This window comes from Thermomyces lanuginosus (genome assembly GCF_041956635.1).
Source record: "Thermomyces lanuginosus strain ATCC 200065 unplaced genomic scaffold VTN49scaffold_27, whole genome shotgun sequence".
Classification (NCBI taxonomy): domain Eukaryota; kingdom Fungi; phylum Ascomycota; class Eurotiomycetes; order Eurotiales; family Trichocomaceae; genus Thermomyces; species Thermomyces lanuginosus.
The window spans coordinates 1,173,400-1,191,890 of record NW_027192361.1 but is presented as its reverse complement, the minus strand read 5'-3'; the positions used below and the strand labels follow the sequence as shown (position 1 = coordinate 1,191,890).

General features: G+C 53.1%; 7 protein-coding genes across 7 annotated transcripts; 4 read left to right on the top strand and 3 right to left on the bottom strand.

Annotated features, from left to right (window-relative positions):
* Positions 1 to 2,237: 2,237 nt before the first annotated feature.
* On the top strand, positions 2,238 to 2,471 carry VTN49DRAFT_2680 (uncharacterized protein; the record flags this gene model as incomplete). The annotated part of the gene is made up of 1 exon (XM_069410432.1): positions 2,238 to 2,471. The coding sequence occupies one exon, from the start codon at positions 2,238 to 2,240 to the stop codon at positions 2,469 to 2,471; it is 234 nt and encodes a 77-aa protein (XP_069269238.1).
* A 36-nt stretch (positions 2,472 to 2,507) lies between these two features.
* Positions 2,508 to 2,822, top strand: VTN49DRAFT_2679 (uncharacterized protein; the record flags this gene model as incomplete). The annotated part of the gene is made up of 1 exon (XM_069410430.1): positions 2,508 to 2,822. The coding sequence occupies one exon, from the start codon at positions 2,508 to 2,510 to the stop codon at positions 2,820 to 2,822; it is 315 nt and encodes a 104-aa protein (XP_069269237.1).
* A 2,426-nt stretch (positions 2,823 to 5,248) lies between these two features.
* VTN49DRAFT_2678 (uncharacterized protein) lies at positions 5,249 to 5,657 on the top strand (the record flags this gene model as incomplete). The annotated part of the gene is made up of 2 exons (XM_069410429.1): positions 5,249 to 5,269; positions 5,346 to 5,657. The coding sequence occupies 2 exons, from the start codon at positions 5,249 to 5,251 to the stop codon at positions 5,655 to 5,657; spliced, it is 333 nt and encodes a 110-aa protein (XP_069269236.1).
* A 48-nt stretch (positions 5,658 to 5,705) lies between these two features.
* On the bottom strand, positions 5,706 to 8,793 carry VTN49DRAFT_2677 (uncharacterized protein; the record flags this gene model as incomplete). Its single annotated transcript, XM_069410428.1, has 2 exons — positions 5,706 to 7,400; positions 7,459 to 8,793. 2 exons carry the CDS (start codon positions 8,791 to 8,793, stop codon positions 5,706 to 5,708), a joined length of 3,030 nt encoding a protein of 1,009 aa, XP_069269235.1.
* A 3,125-nt stretch (positions 8,794 to 11,918) lies between these two features.
* VTN49DRAFT_2676 (uncharacterized protein) lies at positions 11,919 to 13,544 on the bottom strand (the record flags this gene model as incomplete). Its single annotated transcript, XM_069410427.1, has 2 exons — positions 11,919 to 12,841; positions 12,893 to 13,544. The coding sequence occupies 2 exons, from the start codon at positions 13,542 to 13,544 to the stop codon at positions 11,919 to 11,921; spliced, it is 1,575 nt and encodes a 524-aa protein (XP_069269234.1).
* A 770-nt stretch (positions 13,545 to 14,314) lies between these two features.
* VTN49DRAFT_2675 (uncharacterized protein) lies at positions 14,315 to 15,725 on the top strand (the record flags this gene model as incomplete). The annotated part of the gene is made up of 3 exons (XM_069410426.1): positions 14,315 to 14,409; positions 14,458 to 15,309; positions 15,359 to 15,725. The coding sequence occupies 3 exons, from the start codon at positions 14,315 to 14,317 to the stop codon at positions 15,723 to 15,725; spliced, it is 1,314 nt and encodes a 437-aa protein (XP_069269233.1).
* A 224-nt stretch (positions 15,726 to 15,949) lies between these two features.
* VTN49DRAFT_2674 (uncharacterized protein) lies at positions 15,950 to 17,288 on the bottom strand (the record flags this gene model as incomplete). The annotated part of the gene is made up of 2 exons (XM_069410425.1): positions 15,950 to 16,644; positions 16,709 to 17,288. The coding sequence occupies 2 exons, from the start codon at positions 17,286 to 17,288 to the stop codon at positions 15,950 to 15,952; spliced, it is 1,275 nt and encodes a 424-aa protein (XP_069269232.1).
* Positions 17,289 to 18,491: the final 1,203 nt, after the last annotated feature.

Below are 18,491 nucleotides of genomic sequence, written 5' to 3'. Positions count from 1 at the left end.
TTGTTGTCTATCTTTTCTTTTTTTTTTTTTTTTTTTTTTTCTTTACTTCGCACGCCGCGCATTCTCATGGAGGGGCACGACTGCAAATCCCCGTCATCATCTCCATCACATGCCACATTGCAAGCGAGCAAGTCGCTTACCTTTTCCCGAATAACTTATCTCCGGATCCATCGGCCAACCGATGCTATTCGGGTCTTCAATGGCCCCCCTTTCTGTCCATCACGATTGAGCCCAACTTGCCACATGGCGGATGACAAATATAAATTCATGCTTACTGACAGTTTCTAGCTTCGCCCCAATTTCTCATGCGTAGGACATTTGATGCCTTCCCAGCGCATCGTGCGAGATTTGGTTTGATGGTCCGGCGAGTCCCGGTCGGGGCACGACACGATGCTGTCCTGGCGGATGACGCAGCCGCAGTCGTACTCAATAAAGTAGATGGTGCACATTGTTAGATCTTTCGGGCACAGAATATTATTTCTCCCACTTTGCTCGATGACCTCAAACGTGCTACTACGTAGTCTACATGCCATTTATATACCGGCGTTCTTGCCTCAAAGTCAACGGTTCTCGATGCTTTTTTCTTTATTTACTGATAGATCTAGCCTCCAGTATGTACCATGTATCAATCGATGCTGATGGCCCTCTCAGGTTCGAGTCCGTGGCCAGGGCTGGGGCTCGATATATTCCGTACTGTCCTGGAGAGCTGAACACTTGCATGGCCGGAACGTTAATAAACCCTGAATAACCCTGTTGATCCTGCAGTTACTGCGGAGCGTCGCCACAGGACAGGGAGGAACTTCTTTGTTCACGATGCAGATAGGCTGATGGACACTTCATAGTGGGCACTTGGTCACGGGCCAGTCTCACAGGGCATGTCGTATAGCAAGGCAGTAGACTGACCATTCAACGACAAAGGAACGCACAATGGGATACTGTTGGTTGAGAGAGACATGCGCGTACGCGCCGGGATGGCAACTTGCATACTCCGTAAGCACACAAACATTGCAATGGCCGAGAGACGGGCAGAGGGGCTAGAATATGTACGAATACAGGCCATTCTGGACTCAGAAGAATTGGTGCCGATTCGGACGAAATGCACTCGACCGATTTCGAGAAGAATCGATCCATACACCGTGCACCATGTCATCGCGGTTAAATCAAGCATACTACGTATTTTGTGTGATTTCCGGAATAAAAAAAGAAGATACCCTTGGCACTGCCGAACGGCCCGACGCGGCATTGAGACACTGCAGGGAGTCTGGCCAATTAAGCATTGAGAATCGTCACAACCTTGTGGCGAGAAACCGAGATGAGACAAGACAGAAGGCCGAAAAAATAAGGTCTTGCGCGGTCAGCTCGCCAACCTCCGATCGACAACTTTGCCATGACGGGCATTAACCGGCATATTAGTTTGACGATCCTCCAGTGTACTCCAGACTCTCACACGGCCACTCGACCGAGTAAAATTGATTAAACGCTGATAACGAAGCTCAATCTTATCCGCCTGCAGATGGCTGCATTATCAGCCCATAGGGCCCAGTCGATCGCGATAGTAGTTACTTTATGGGCTTATCAAATCCAACCATCAACACCCCTTCAAGATGATGGTGACCTGGACAGTAATTAGGCGAGATGTCGGTGAACTTGAAAAGAAGCAGAACAATACTTAATAGAATCCACCAGATCCACAACGGGACACACTGTCAGTCACGAGGTACCTCCAGGATTTTTCCTCCTGGAGCCTCCAGGATGAAAAAGGGAGGCTCGCCGAGACTACCTAGCGAAGGCGAGACCAGACTAACCCTTATCCCCCGACTTTAGACTCCTCAGATGGATCTCGGAAAGTCTGACGTGATCCTCATAACCTAACTAGATTAACTAGATGGTGGGGGGGGGGCCAAGTCCCGCGCAAACCGCAAGGTTCCAACAGAGTACGGAGTAAACGAACTTGACCTCTTTTCCAACGTTTGTGCCTATCATCGGTGTACCAAATTAGGAAATTCAGAGTCCACGTTTCTACTCCGGACGCTGGATTGGTTCATAGTGTATCCGGATATGGCGGATGGAGTGAATGGGCGAGTAGGCAATATTTAAGGGAGGTCCTCTCCTCCTCGACCTCTTTCTTCCACAGCAACATCAACAACAGATCTTCAACTCGATAGCGGAATCACTTTATCCATACTCCATTCAACACTACGAATCCATCCTTGCTTGGCCACTTTACACCCATAACCATGTTGAACAAGCTGAACAAGTTCCTCGTCCTCGCTCCCACCGTCCACTCCCACCCACCCCTTCCCCGGGAGGAGGAGCCTGCGCCTGCAATGGCCGTCGACAGCGCGACCGCTGAGCCCGTTCACCGTGCCGACAGCAACACCTCGACCTCTTCTGCCTCGTCGCCGGGGGGCTTCTCGAACCGTTTCCTGAAGCTCGGCTTCGATCGTGTGATTTCCAAGGGTGGCAATTAAACGCCTTGACCACCACACCATCAATGATTCTTCAACATGATACCCTACGTCATCATCCTCAACCTCGCTTGCGTTTTTCTCTTCAACCGAGAATCCTTGACAAGGGACCGCCCGCACCTCGGTTACTATCGGCTCGACTTAACTATGCCTTCGCTCCTTGGTCTCTTCTTTTTTTTTTTTTATTTTCTTTCTCCCTTCTCCCGTTTGGCTGCAGCCTTTGAACATCATTATCACATGCCGAGCATGATCACCCGAGAAGGCCGAGAGGCCCCGAGACAGATCCGCGGGGTCTTACTAGACCTAATGGAGTTGGGAGATGCAGTTTTGAGTTTTGCGGGAGGACCCGGTTGATCTATCAAGCTATCGGCGAATCAGGAGGCTGGCTGGGAGATCAAGGATTCGAGTCGATTGATATTTCCTGTACATAGATTGGGCAGGCGTGGTTGAACATGGAGTTGACTTTGCTTCTTGCATGCAGTATTACTATTACAATATTGTCATCACATGGAATGGAATAGAATGGAAGGATTACAATGTTAATTGTCTAGATTTTTGCTGACAATTGAAAACCAAAGTAAGTTACCGAGTACCTTGGAACCAACACCATTCAGACAAGCAGTGTCCTCGGTAGAGCTCTTCAACACATGTCCACAACCAAAACTCCTAGGTTAGGCAACTCCATACATACTCCATACTCCAGACTCCAGATGATCAGCCAACAAATTTCAATCATGCAGAATCATGCACTAAGAAGAAAAAAAAAAAAAATCCTCGGCTTTCTCGGCTAGAGTAGCTTATTCTCACCTTCACCAATCATCACATGTTCTTAGCGTTATCGAGTCCTCTGATTCGAGGATTTTGCGAAGAACCAACGATAACGTACTGGAAATACCTGAGGGCTCCATTCGGATTTCATTCCTGTAGGACCAAACAGTTCTGGGGTGGCTTTTCGGATTTAGGGCTAAAATTTTTTGTTTCTTTTGATTCTGCATCGTCTTTCCCGCGGACCGAAGTTAGATCCTTCTCAATGCACAACAACAACACCTGACCATCAAAACCATTCGATTCTGAACTCACTTGAACGAAAAATATGCACGACGAAAATGCTCGTCTATCGCGATAGTTTACCTAGCTAGGATTTTTCCCCGCACGACTGAAAGGAAATCTTTCTTTCAAAGGACGAAAAAGAAAAACCAGGTCTTCCCCGCACCCGAAAGTGCGAACTTCGATTTTGTTTTTCTCCCCGCACGGTGACGATATTCTATGGGAATCATATGAAATCGCGTCAAACGCGCTTTGTCAGTCGGGAGTATCAGAGGACGAATCCATTGGCAGCTTCCGAGGTGACGGGTTGTGAGGTGTGCGATGGGCAGATAGCCCTACTTCTGACCTGGGCGAATTATGGCGAGTATTTTTGGTCTGGTTCGGCATGTTTGTATTTAGGAGGTCGAGAGGATCAATGAGAGGGTTCGAGAGAAATGCGTTCAGCCATGGCAACAGGAAACCTAGTTCATAGACCATCCTTTTCGTAGGCCAGAGCATATTGAGCCCTTGTGGTGTGTGGATGGTGGTAAGGCTACTTTAGTCGTTCTTTCCCAAGGATCGATCAGGCCACCAAGGGTTTGTACGATGATGTTGATGTCGGCGAAAAGATTCATCATCACGGAACATGAGGCGCTGCTTTGAATTCCAGTACGCCATCATCGGCCTTGGGTAGCCGAACGCGGCCAGATAGCCCTGCTGCCCACCCCAGTCCACGCAATGCAATGTGTTGTCGTCATAGTCGAAAAAAAAAAAAGGAAACCAGCTGGGAGCGCTGCCGTATGACTGGCTCCAGGACTGCGCGATGTAGTGTCTGCGCAAAGAATGGCAGGATTGGACTCTAAAGTCCACGCAGTGTCTATCCGGAATTGGGTTTGATGCTGGCCAGTCTACGACGCTGTTGTCGGCTGCCTTGTTGGATGTGTCTTCATTTCTTCCTGTCCCTTTTTCTGCCGGCAGTGGGAGGAGAAAATACGCTCTCTAGAGCCTGCGGACTCCATAACAGCAATTCCACTCCACTGCGCTGACAATGAGGGAGGAAAAAGGCATAAATAGTTCGAGTATTCTAGAGTGCAGAGAATATGAACAGGCCATCATAAGATAAAAAAAAGGATGTTAAAAACATGCAACAGCTGGGATTCGCTGGTGGTCACCCACCCAACTACTAACCAGCCGGCGTGTGGCTTAAGTACGGCTGAGCGGACGGGAAGCCCTGTTTTCCACACCCTATGGTCGCATGTGCTAGTTTCCTCTAAGCAAGGACCTTTATCTTCTTCATTTGATGGCTGTCAAGTTCGCCGACGAAGATTGCTTCAGGAAGTAATTATCGTATCTATTCGTGATCAACACGTAAAGCCCTATTTGACTTCGAGTGAGACGATTGGATTTCTGGGCTGTACATCGGATATCATTGATTAGATTTTGTTGCTTGAAGTGCAGCGTAAATGCCCCGATAAGGAGACCATGAAAACGACAAACTGGGCCCCTGCCGATCAATCCTTGACAGACCATCTACACGAATATAGGATGATCCCTCAAGCGACATATTAAGGAAAACAAGGAGTGCAAGATTCAACATCAAGCAAATCCCGACGATTGATATACAGGGCAGAATTGTAAATGCTTTCTGAAGGGATAGGCAGGAACATAAACCACAGGATAGTACGAATATACCTCATGCTCCTCATGCTGAAGCAATCAATCCAACGAAGAAGACATTCGGCATGACGTGGAGAATGGAAAATCAACCTCCCCGAGTGCGCAGGAAAGTCAAGAAAAGCGAGACAAGGCGATATACATACACACACGGACAACACATACAAAGGAAAATAGAGAGACATTCCGCACTCAAAACAAACCCAACAATTAGCATTAAAGCTCGCATGCGGGCCCAATAGCATAGCGTCAAAGGTATCAAATTCATCGAGTCGAATCGAATTCCCGCCACAACGTACACGTAGGGGTATCAATGCTACTTTTCTCGAGGCAATATCCAAATCGATTATCGAGTGTCGGAATCAAGCTGATCTCACGCGATCACGCCCCATAATCGACGCGATCTCGATGCCGTCACTATGTGGCATCGAGACATGTCAATACACGCCGAGGCACGGCCTCCCCGCAGTAACTGCCCGATGCAATTGACAATGTCCAAAATATGAAAGAGAAGAAAACAAGCAGTTAGCATGAACCTCACCGATCGTCTCCAACTCGAACTCGGGCCCGCCGACGGAAGAAATCCATAACCTTGCGGGCCGCGCCAGAACTGCCTGAATGGTACCCTGAATTGCGCTCGTACTCGTACGCGTCGGCGAACTTCCGGTTCGATTTCTGAAGCACGCCTTTTGGCCGGCCCAAGTGGACCGACGATTGGCTGCGTTCGTGTCCATTGAACGCTTCCCGACTCGGGTACCCGTGGCCACCGCCGCGTTGCGATGCGTCCTGATGCACTTCGGGGTTTGACCAGTTTTCGGCAGCGTAGGCTCGCTGGTTGCTGTGCAGCTCCGCAAATTGTCGATCGATATGATCTTCGTAGCTTTGGACCTGGGGATGCGGCTCGATTGGCGACTCGACTGGAGGCGAATCGACCCGTGGAGACCCGAGGGTCTGGCTGGGCTGACGCATGGAGCCTCCGGCGGGGCCGGTGGCCGGTCGCCCATTGTCCTGTTGCTCGTGACGATCGCTGTCGGATTGCTGATCGCTCCGCCCGCTGGAAAATCCTCTCAATAGCGAGAACCGTCGGCTGCGACCTTGCATGGTTCCGGAACGACTGTGGGTACCGGTCGACCGCCGCGAATCCATCGACGGCCGTGGCTCGTCCGCTGCAAACGGTTCCTTCATGCTCGTTGGAGGATACTTCTTGTCCCGTTTCACACGCACAGTCTGACTCGACCGACCACCGAAAATCGAAGCCGGTCTCCCAAAAATCTTCTCCCCAATGCTGCTGACCGTGTTCGATCGTCGGTGGCCTCGGGATGACGCACCCGATGCCGGCGTACTCGAGACTGACGGCGCATGAGTGCCGGGGCGGCTGAGATCCGACGCATCTCCCTCCGCTGATGCCGGCGACGAAATGTTGTAAGGATTGGCGGCGTCGTTCTTGGGCTGCGTAAGGCGTCCCTGGGCGTTGGTGGCGGCCACCGTGGGAGCCACAGGCTGCCCGTAGCTGCCCTGCGAGGGAAGCCGGCCAGCGCCGAGCGATGCCATCGAATGCCCGGTAGTCGGGCGCGCCTGGCTATTGATACCAGCGGACTCCGATGTTGAATGGGGCACACCCTGGTTGCCTCCGATCGCAGCATCGGTAATCGGCGCATTGCTCTGCGATGGCTTGTCAACCGTTGACTCGGCATGTCGTCTGGACGAGTCGGACGTTGAGCCTTCGCCGCGAGCAGTCTGCGACTGTGGAGCGACGTATTCGAGCTGAACAGTCCTACGTTTGGCCTCTCTTGATGTTTTGTGTTTCTCGGCATCGTCCAGATTGATCTTTCCTTGATGATTGAGGCCGCCGATAGTAGAGGGGCTGGTCTGATAACTCCTGGGTGGCTCACGAACCGATGCACTCCGAGTCAGAGATGGGCCCTCATTGAGTCCTTCAGATGGAACGGTGGTGTTGGCAATGTCGGAAACGTTGGTGGTATTGCTTGTGATGTGTGCCACGATGTGCGAATACTCCGCCAGCCAACTATGGCGGGCAACCTCGAACAAGTCGGCACGCTTGCGCGGGTCGGGGACAAGAATCCGCCGCAGGAGATCACGAGCGTGCGGCGTTACCCATTCGGGAAACGTCAGAGGCGTGCTCACAATGTACTTGTAGAGAAGATTGATGTTGTCTCCCTCAGGGTTTGCAGGATCATCGTCAAACGGCAAATAGCCCGCCAACATTGCATACTGTGTGCACACGTTAGAGATCCAGCCTTGGCACCCGAACAAATTGTCATTCGCTTACCAATATCACGCCGCAGCTCCAGACATCCACCTTGCGGCCTGTGTAGAGAGAATCGCTAACGACCAGCTCCGGAGCGGCATAACACGGACTACCACAGCTGGTCTGCATCAAATCACCGCGCCGCATACCGTTGGCATCCACCTTATCCAGTCGCATCCGCTTGACAAACTCCTTGTTCGTCAGGTTGTATTCAATCTCCTCGCTCAACTCATCATTCGGATTGAAGGTGTTGGCGAAGCCGAAGTCGGTGATGATGATGTTGCGATTCCGGTCCAGAAGCAGATTCTCGAGCTTTAGGTCCCGATGCACGATGCCCTTTTTGTGCAAGTATCCGACCCCGGACACCAGCTGCGCAAACAGTCGCCGGGCCGCGTTGTCTTTCAGGTAGCGGTTGTGAAGGATATAGTCAAAGAGTTCACCGCCCGAGGCGTACTCCATGATGATGCCAATGTGGCGGTCGGTCTCTACCATCTCATGCAGCTTTACAATGTTTGGGTGGGAGAGCCCCCGGAGAATTGAAATCTCCCGGTATATCTTGGGCAACCTGCTCGGGTTGCCTCCGAGACTCTCTCTTCGAATGAGTTTGATGGCAACTTGGACGCTGCCGTCTTTCTTCCAGCCGAGTTTGACCTTGCCGAACTCTCCTTCACCAATTGTCTGGCCGAGGATGTATTGGCCAAACGTGGTCTCCTTCCGCCGGCCACTCGAGCTTTGTGGATAGTCGTGATGTCGCCTTTGCACGACGGCACGGCCGCCATCGTCGGCGCCGTCATCATTAGCGGCTGATCCCAACGCACCCTGGACTTCTTTTTGGCGTGCTGCTTCTCGTTCGATATCTTCGCTGGGATCGGTAATGACCAGCTGATTGATGACCCTGCTCCCTTCGGCGACCAAGTCTGCGTGACGGTGGTCCCGTCGGTCGTTCTCCTCCCGTCGACGGGAGCGGCCATCATCGGTGGGTCGGTCCCGACGATCGCGACCGTCACCATTGCGACTTCGTTGACTGGTCTGATACGAATGATTACGGGTCCGCTGCGTGGACGACGTCCGGGGCGGAATAGCCGGGGTTCCCATCATGTCGCCCGGCGCGGCCGAGCGCGCCCGGACGTGTCCAGCTGTCGCCATACCAGATGCGCGAGGCAATTGACCCGATGAGGATGAGCCACTATTTACACCATTGGTGCTGGACTCGCGACTCTGATGCCTGGGCGAAGAGGAATCTCGAGCCGACTGTGGCGCGGAAGACTGACTGTACGCTGCGGCGGAATGGGGCGGATACGCATGCTGGGGCTGCGAAGCACTGTACGGACGGGCCGTCTGCATGTCAGTCGACATGCCTTCTTCCTGTTCTGGAAGCGGGCACGGGGACAGGGAAGGGGTTCGAGACGGACGTTCCACACCTAAGGCGTGAAATGAATCCGTCGGATGTGCTTTGCCGTGCCCCAGCCAAGAGGATCCAGGTCTCAAAAAGCGACACGGCCGGGGACGCTGGCATCTGTCAGCGGGATGCTGCACGTGGCAGGCGAATGTTGTCGAGGAATGCGGGGACGATCGCGATCAAGAAGACAGCTTGCAACTTACCAGAATGTTCGGGATATCCCTTCTGATGGCGTTACGCAGGAAAAGGGATAATGCAATTGCAATGTGACTCGGTCCCGAGTCACGCCCGGTGAGGGATCAATTGAGAAAAATGACGCTCTCAGCAGGTCTGCACGGCAGATCCTCGGAGAGCCAGATACTGCAATGAATGCAGTCGAATTGCAAAAACTCTGCGAGCAAAATCCCTGGCGATGACCACACCGTTCACACCAGCGCCACCAACACCGCTACAACCAGGGACCAGTCAGGGGAAACTGAACGCGCGCGACCGCGACACTCCCATTCAACGTTCGTGGTCCCAGCACGGCTCAGACACAGACGAACGCGCCCACAAACCCAGAATCAACAACGATGCGACGGAACCCGGCTGGGGGGCATGCTGACGAGGCGGCGAGCGCGACAACCTGGGCACAGACTCTCCGTGTACCGTAGCGAATTGGTCGCGACAAGGGCGAACCGGGGAGATGGCTGGAGCCTGGGGAGAACAGGCGGGCGGACGGGGGAGGGGGAGGGCGGAGAGGAAAAAGGGGAACTGGAGATGGAAGAGCACGTAAAGAGCGGGCGTGGGGGGGGAAAGAGAAGGGGTCTCGGTTCAGGGTTTAGGGATAGAATGATCGCAGAGGACAACCGGGCTCAGGGCGAAGTTTGTTGTTTTGGTGCTTGGCGCTTGACCTGGCTGGGTTTGGTTCGGCCCCGGAGCTCAAGGGGGAAAAGCGGGTCGTCCCCGATGATCTAAGCGGCTTATGTAATCTTTGACAGTTGACGAAATTCGCAGTGCCGTCGAACAGGGGCCGGTGCTTCGGATTTCAGAGGAGAGAAGGATCAATGAATAATATGAGAAATCGGGACGAGCACATCGTGACTTATTTGAATATCTTTCCTCGTCTACTCCGTATTGGTTTGGGCTGTTTCAATGGGAACATCGGCACTGCTGGCAATGGTTTCACAGATCGTCGTTCCGCTAGGCCTAACTAATGACGCCCCGATCGGCTCGTCATGTACGCCATTTCGCTTGCATGAGCGCTGCTTCGTATGGCCCCTTAAATCAAGTATTTCTACGACTGTAATATGTATTCCTCTCCATCGTGGCCCGAGATGATGATGATGCCATGCCACCTGGCAGCGTGCTGACTAACCTGCTGCCCATTTGCACTCTGACAGCAAGAACCATGGTTGTGCCTTCTGTTTTCAAATTGGCTGCCGAGGAAGGTACGCCCCACTGGTTTCATGTTGGAGCAGGACCGCCAAACCCCCAGAGCGCCCGGTCCGAGCAATTTTCCGTGCTCAGAGGACGCTCAGCTCCTTCATCAAATTGAACGGGCGAAGAAATCCTGAATTCATGACTGCTGAAATCATTGATTCCTGATCCATGTATTAAGAATCAAAGCAGCCCGCACTTGGTCATCCATCTTATCGTTCCTGCGTTGGCATGTCCCACCCGGGGCTTGTGCCACAGCGGCCCCTCCACATGGGCGGTCCCTCGGATGCCACGAAAGTCCTACGTTGAGTAACGATCTGGAGTCTTCTCCATCGCTTGAACTCTCACCGGGACGGAAACGTGATCCGTCCGTGATCGTACAGTAATAATCTCCGACTAAAGCCCTGAATTCTCAATGCAAATCCATCTAGGTTTCGTGCCTTTGGCTGAGATTGCTATCTCGATGCCTCTTTTTGAGGCTCTTCATCTCCACCCATGGCCGAGCAATCAACCGCTATGATTGATTAAAACCGAACCTAGCCTGATCCATCGCAACTCTTGATTGTAACGACAGGGTTTCCGCCGCCAGCTGTTGCTGCGTTGGCACGCTACGAGCCACTCGTCATCGGTGCTATCGCCGACCGGTCAACTTGTGATGGACTGGGAGTCCGCTGCCATCGCCACTTTTATTGATCGCAATCGTATCCAGAATGGAGTCGAAAATACATCTGTAGCATGTGCCAGAATCCAGCAGTTGGAATATTACCGTTCGGCCAGTTGACTTTTGTGTACGAAACACGGAGTGCGTTCATATGATTTTATCCGGCCAAGGATGTCGGTGAGAGTTCGGTAGCGGTTGGTCCAGCTGTCTCCGGGCAGAATACTCGATCAGCTCCCGAGAGATCCCGAATCAAGACGGCAGTAAGTGCGGCATAGAGCATAGGGCACTTTTTGCTTCTTTGATTTGATGCATTGAACTCGGCTGTTGAAACGAACTCGCCCACCATTTGCAACATCCCTCTCTGTTTTATTTATGGTAGCCTACAATCGCGACCTATTTCCGTGCGGCTGTACCTATTCCCTGCCAGCGGGTTCCTCCGGACAGTCAAAGTAACATCCGTCCACGGATAGCACGAACAAGCAAACTCCTGGTGCAGATTTCACATAGAGGGTGAAGAAACGACAGAATGTTTCGAAACATAAATAACTGCTTCGAACCCTGAAGAGCATCGGATTCGGACCGGCTGGGTACAGGGACACTGTGGGTGCCGACGTCGCGATATTGACGTGCATAATGGCCCCATGTCATCCGCTGCAGTGACATGAGGCCCCCCTACGTATTTGCGGCATTAATATTTACCTCTCTCGCAAGCCACGCGGATCAAGCATTGGCGCTTGTGCCGCTGTGCGATGAAGGAGGAGCCTTGCAGCTTGAATTGAATGGTGCTGTTGCGTCCCTTGCATATGCTACATGCAATCAATTTGCAAAGGAGCACGAGAGTTGAATACGCATGATGTATCATTTCTATGCAACCCGTATCCCTTAACAATACTCACAGACCCCAAAAAAGCGAGCATGCTGTCATAACGAACACGGACAAAAAAAAATATTACCTCCTAAAACACTTAGAAATCAAATACAAAAAGGAGAAAGGAAGAAACCTCATCGCTTGCCGCTATTATTCATCGGCGTCCCGCCCAGCGAATATGTGTTTGGTGCCCCGTACGGCGGCGGCGGGGTTGGCGGCGGGGGTGTCCTCCGAGCCGGCGACGGCGCCCGATGGTACGGGTTGCCGGACGGTCCCGGCACACCCAGCTGTTGGTTTGAGGACATGCCTTGAATATCGCTGCTTGTGACAACGCCGCCGTCACCCGACCCAACCATGACCTGCTGCCCGTTGTGCATGCGGCCGATGATCATGCCCTTGGCGACGGACTTGAGGATCGCCTTGCGGCTGACGCCCGCCGCGTCGATGTACACCAGGCCGACGTTCTTGAACCCGCCGGTGAGGTCCTGCGCGACGGCGCCAGCCTCGGGTCCATACCGGTGGCCGACTATCGTGCTGGCAGCTGCGGATCCAGTCTGGAGCACCGTGCGCGCCCCGTACTCGATGCCGTCGACCAGCGTGGTGAAGGCGATCATCGACTTGTTGAGGATACCCGGCTTGAATGGCACTGGGTTGCCGTTCTCGTCGAAGCCCCGCGGGTACTTGCGGTCCTTGCGCCGCGCTAGCGACGCGCCGAAGTCCTGTGCGATCTTGCCCACTTGCCCCACCGTCTTGGACGACAGGCTCGCAGCCGACTCAGAGAAGGTGTTGATCTTGCGGATCCGCTCCCGCGCCGCCGGGGAGAAGGATACGGGCTTCGGTCGCGGTTTGGTTTTTTGCGCGAAGCTATTGGCTCCGCTGGCAAGAGCGTTCGCCAGCATGTTCGACCCCGTCACGACCAGTCGCGATGCCATTGCCGACGTTTGCACAAGCGTAGACTTCTTATATGCTGGGTGTTGGGCAAGTCGGAGGTAATCATCCGACACATTAGCGACGCTAATCTTATTACCTTCGGCCGGAAGGGTAATCTCAACGGGTTCTTAATTCAAGTCAGTAGCTGCGGGGACACGTGAGTGAGGAGGAAACGTACTCTTCGATCCTGGCTTCACTCCCGGATCCTCCACCACTTGATATCCCTCGGACAATTCACCCACAACACTCCCATCTGCTTCATCGACCAGTACAATGTGTCCCGACTGCCGGGCCGGCTGGCCGCTTGGCGAAATGTATCCCTCTCCGGGCGCATACGCCGACGGATCGTACGGCGCATAGCCGCCTGTAGAGGAGCCGCCTTTGGTGGGCGGCGGAGGCGCCCGCTCCAGGAACGCCGTGCATTGTGCCAGAATGGTTTCGAACGTATCAACATCCTCTTGGGTCACTTGGTCCGGCCGGGAACCGATGCTGGGAAACTTTAATCGGAGAAATGCGCCCGCTTGCGGGCCCAGGTCCCATCGCGGAATGAGGTAACTATCCGGCGGCTGGTGGTAGATCTGTGTGGTCGCGGGCAACGGCATATCCAGTTCCGACGGCATATGAAGATGCAGGTAAAAGTCCTCTTCCTCGGACCCTTCCTGCTGGTTTCCTCCATTCCCGTCTTGGTACGAAGACGTCGTCGGAACCATCAGGAGGGATAGAGTCTGCGGGGAGGGAGTGATCTCGGTTTCCTGGCCATTTTGCACGTGAAAAGCTCGAATGTTGTTGATGCTATAGAGCAGTCGAGGATCGTTCCGGGTCGCAGCCATTGTCGTCAACAATGGGAGGAGACCTGCACTCAAAGTCCTGCACTCGAATGAGATATCAATCGAGTCCCAGAGAGAGAGCGCAGAGGGGTTTTTGTTTTTGAATTCAATGACGTAGCGTCACTTTCTCGACACTTATTAGGTTCGAGTTTGGGAGAATGGCGGATCTATTAATAGCTTAACCCCAGCGCGGCGGAGCGGGGTTTAGCCGCAAGCAGTGCGAGACGAGAAAGCAGAAGAATCTCTACAGCGGAAATGGAAAAACAACATGCAGGAAGTTTGGGGGAGATAACTACCAATTAATATAGACAGCTCTCAATCATATCAATTCCTCTCTAGGGCTCAGGCAGTGACCAAAAGCGAGCAACAGTTACTGCTTCCAATCGCCGCAGCTGCTTGGCCGCCGCCAGCGGTTGGAGCACAGGAAGCCATGGGACGCGTGTCAATTACCGCTCTTGGCAATGAGCCCATTCTGATTGGTCCGTGGCAATGCTGCGCCACTGTCTCCGATATCCCGCATTCTGCGGTGCGCCACACCGCCACATATCGCACCGCCACAGGTTGTGTACACAGCCACAGATCGGAGAAATCACATGCTCGGCTTTGAGTGCGTACAGGAAATTAGGTTACCTGATCAGGAGAACCCGACAAAGGCCGGTGTTAACCGAGGTTGACCTGTGAACGACTCTGCTCGATCAGCTCGGTTCTGTGGCCGGTGTTCCTCGATCTCTTCAACGCACAGTGCTTGAATATTGTACAAGGTGAATATCAACATGGCGACACTATCCCGAGCTTTGCGGCCCTTGTCACGAACGGCCCGCTGGAATACTCTTGCGGCGCGGACGCGCATTGCCTCTCCGCTGCAGTGGTATGCACCGAACACCGACTATCTGAACACAGGAGCTAACACCGACAGTGGCCGGGCATTTTCCACAACACATCGCCTTCGAAATGATGATGACCTCGCTCATCTGACACCCACGCCCATCACGCACTTCTCGGAGACGGAATCGCTCATGGCCGAGTCCGTGTCCAAGTTCGCGCAGGAGCAGATCGGCCCCAAAGTGCGCGAGATGGACGAGGCCGAGACGATGGACCCGGCACTGGTGGAGCAGCTGTTCGAGCAAGGGCTGATGGGCGTCGAGATCCCGGAGGAGTACGGAGGCGCCGGCATGAACTTCACCTCGGCCATTGTGGCAATTGAGGAGCTGGCGCGTGTGGACCCTAGCGTCAGCGTGATGGTCGACGTGCACAACACGCTCGTCAACACCGTTATCATGAAGTACGGTTCGGCCGAGATGCAGCGCAAGTGGCTGCCGAAGCTGGCGACGGATACTGTGGGTTCTTTCTGCCTGTCGGAGCCAGCCTCTGGATCGGATGCGTTTGCGTTGCAGACGCGGGCTGAAAAGACGGCGGATGGGTACCGGTTGAATGGGTCCAAGATGTGGATTACCAACTCGATGGAGGCGGGCGTCTTCATCGTCTTTGCCAATCTCGACCCCAGCAAGGGTTACAAGGGAATCACGGCATTCTTGGTCGAGAAGGGCACACCAGGATTCAGCATCGCGAAGAAGGAGAAGAAGCTCGGGATTCGCGCCAGCAGCACTTGTGTGCTCAATTTTGATGATGTGCAGATTCCCAAGTCCCATCTCCTGGGCGAGGAAGGACAGGGTTATAAGATCGCCATCAGCACGTTAAATGAGGGCCGGATTGGAATTGCAGCGCAGATGACTGGTCTGGCATTGGGCGCGTTTGAGAATGCTGCAGGGTACGTTCCTTTTTAGGTATGGTAGACATTAATTGCTAACGCGTCACAGCTACGTTTGGAACGATCGTAAGCAATTCGGCCAGCTCATTGGTACTTTCCAGGGCATGCAATTTCAGCTCGCGCAGGCATACACCGAGATTACGGCCGCGCGTGCCCTGGTCTACAACGCCGCCCGCAAGAAGGAGGCCGGACAAGACTTTGTCACCGACGCCGCCATGGCCAAGTTGTACGCGTCGCAGGTAGCTGGCCGCGTGGCCGGACAGGCCGTAGAGTGGCTGGGTGGCATGGGCTTCGTGCGGGAGGGGATTGCGGAGAAGATGTTCCGGGACAGCAAAATTGGGGCCATTTATGAGGGGACAAGTAACATCCAGCTCCAGACCATTGCTAAGCAATTGCAGGCCCGATATACCCGATAAATGCGGGGTTTTCGGGGCTGATGTTGCTTGATTGCGCATACCCCATACACTATGGCAAAGTGTCAGGGGTATTCAAATGATTAATCCTCCGAGTTTTGGGGCTTCAGTTTTGGGGTTATCCGAACTTCTATTCTTGATGGTACATATTGGCTATGGGACTAGTAAAATGTAAAGGGTATCATTCTACGATTATTTTCAATCTGTCAAGCTTCCGTTCGTTTCACTCACCACGGTGGATACATATATGGATTGTTCGCTCCCGATGATGGAATCGTCGTCGGCCCATGTTCTTGATAGACCTCTGCTGTCTGCGGTGCGGTTGTCGGTGGTTTTTGTTGCTGGACCAGCTGCTGCAGACTTTGTTGCTGTCCTGGAGACGTCGTCGGAGACGCTATCGGCATTGGTGTTGCCGTATGCACAGCACTCGCGTCATATCCCATTGTCGACAACCCCATGGGGACCAGCCCCTGTTGATGATGGCCAGCAACCATGGACTGCTCAGTTAATTGCGCGGGAAAGGCGCTCGGACTAGCAGGAGCAAACCGAGGCTGATGCGGGAACTGGAATCCCAGCCCACTCAGGTCCTGGCCGGCCATACCTGGAGGACTCGCGTTTTGGGGTCGAGGATATTGTGGAGAAAGAGGAGGAGGTGCTGGCGGTTGAGGATGAGAATGAGCACCGGGAGCGTTGCTCGGGATTTGCCCCAGCATGATATACGGGCTCATTTCACCCGTTGCTGCGTCGGGCAATGGAGCGTACTGGGAAGCAGTAGGCCATGTGCCATGTATGGCGGCAACCGTGGGGATCTGGCCGGGCAAACTGCCCAATACCTGCTCCTGCGGGCTACCGAACGGAGACGGAACACTGCTGGTAGCCTCTGTCGAGCTGACTTGAGATAGAGATTCTTCTGGGTCGTATGCTAAGGATTATACTTTTGTTCAGCTTCTTTGACAACTAAAGGAAACAGACGCTGACTGCCTTACACACACTCGAATAAATTGCTCGCTTGCTGTTCAGCACAGCTAATTGCTGTCGCAGATGCGCAATCTCCGCCTCCAGGACGGCGTTCCGCTGCATGACCCGGTTCATCTGCTCGCTTTTAGCGCGCAGTTCGGCGACTTGGTTCTCGAGATTCTCGATATGTTCCTTGGTTCGTTGTCGGATTGTGCGTTGGGCTTCCCGGTCATTGGCACGCTTGCGTTCTAGTTGCTCTGGCGTCATGGTCCGGGTGCCCTTGCGGATGCCATCTCGCTTTCTTCCTGTCGTCGTCGTTGTGGCCGTCCTTGCCGTTGCTGTCGTTGCTGTCGTTGTCATTGCCGCCGTCGTTGTCGTTCCCGTCGTTGTACTTGGTGTCGACGATGATGGAGTATCCACGCTGGGCGTGGAAACAGTCCCCTCGTCCGTTTTCTCTGACATGCTAGCTTCGCGAAACCTGTCCATGCTGGCACCGATCGCCTGTTGCCGTGCGAGTTTCCCAATTCCACTCAACGACAACGACAATGACAACGGCACGGCAGCGTCTAGCCCAATCCCCTCCCCGGCGGGTAGAAACCACAACGGCATTTGACAAAAAAAAAAAGATGAGAGGGTCAGAAAAACTTAGGACTAAGTAAGAAAGGTCTTTCTTCTCATTGAGTCTACAGGATATCTACGCCTTTGGGACAGGCGTGTGGCTTTCTTAAGGTTTTTAAGGTTATTGGTATCGCTAAGCCATCTCGATGTAATTCCGTCTTTCCATTAATCGGCATTCCTTATATTGCCGTCGTCCGTGTTGCCATTGCCATATTCTAGGCCCATGACAACATGACGTTTTGATTGATCAGCCTACGCCCTACGTTAATTTTGGCTTTACGAGCCGCTTCCATGCGGTGTGAAAGATTACCTTAGTAAATTATCAAACGAGAAGTTGTTGCAAATCCAATGCTTTGTATCTTCCCGGCAACTAGACTCCGATAGTCAATCAGATGCCACAAAGTAAAACTGGGTAGCTTCTAGAATGTCTGAATGCTCTTCCTTTGGGTTCCTGGTTCAATGATTTTATGGAATACCGTCGCCTTTCTTGTTGTCCATTGCCACCAGAGGGTACATTTACCAAGGTAATTTTGGCACGTTGAGACCGGATTGGGTTGTTCCATACTTCGCACTAAACTAGCATATGAAGTGGATTTGCAAAATATACCGCAAAATGCCATCCATTTTCTACGGCAGGGATTTCATCCATGTTCATCGAATCGTTTCGGTCAATTCGGAGCGGATGAACGGTGAACGGTGAGAAGAGTGTCCGATAGGAAGGGAAACGTATTTGGTTAACCCGGGGCCGAAATCTTTCTCATAGTCCCCATCGCAAGGCTAACTAAGGAGTAACGGCAGTTTAAAGTGGCGATATAGTTACCATGGCTCAGACAATGGGAACCTCCTGGATACGCCCGAGATTCCGTCTTTCCGTAGCCAGTAAGATCGAGCTCCGGAGATTCTGTGTTCCGTGAATCGGTGGAGCCTGGGAGCATGGGCGGCTGTTGTATCGCTCTGTGGGTTGTTGGTTCAGGTGAGCTGAGATCATCACTTCTCCAGACAGGACCAGGACTATCCATACCGGATAGCTCATAGTTGCCTGCGGAGCACGCTCTTCCGTACGAACAAATACATTCAGCACGTCAGAGTATCTCGCCAATTAAAGGGACTACAGAACATCAATTGCCCGTCGACGAGCCCTTGTTTCAAAGATAAAATTGGCACGGGATGATCAATTCGATCGGGAACAAATTA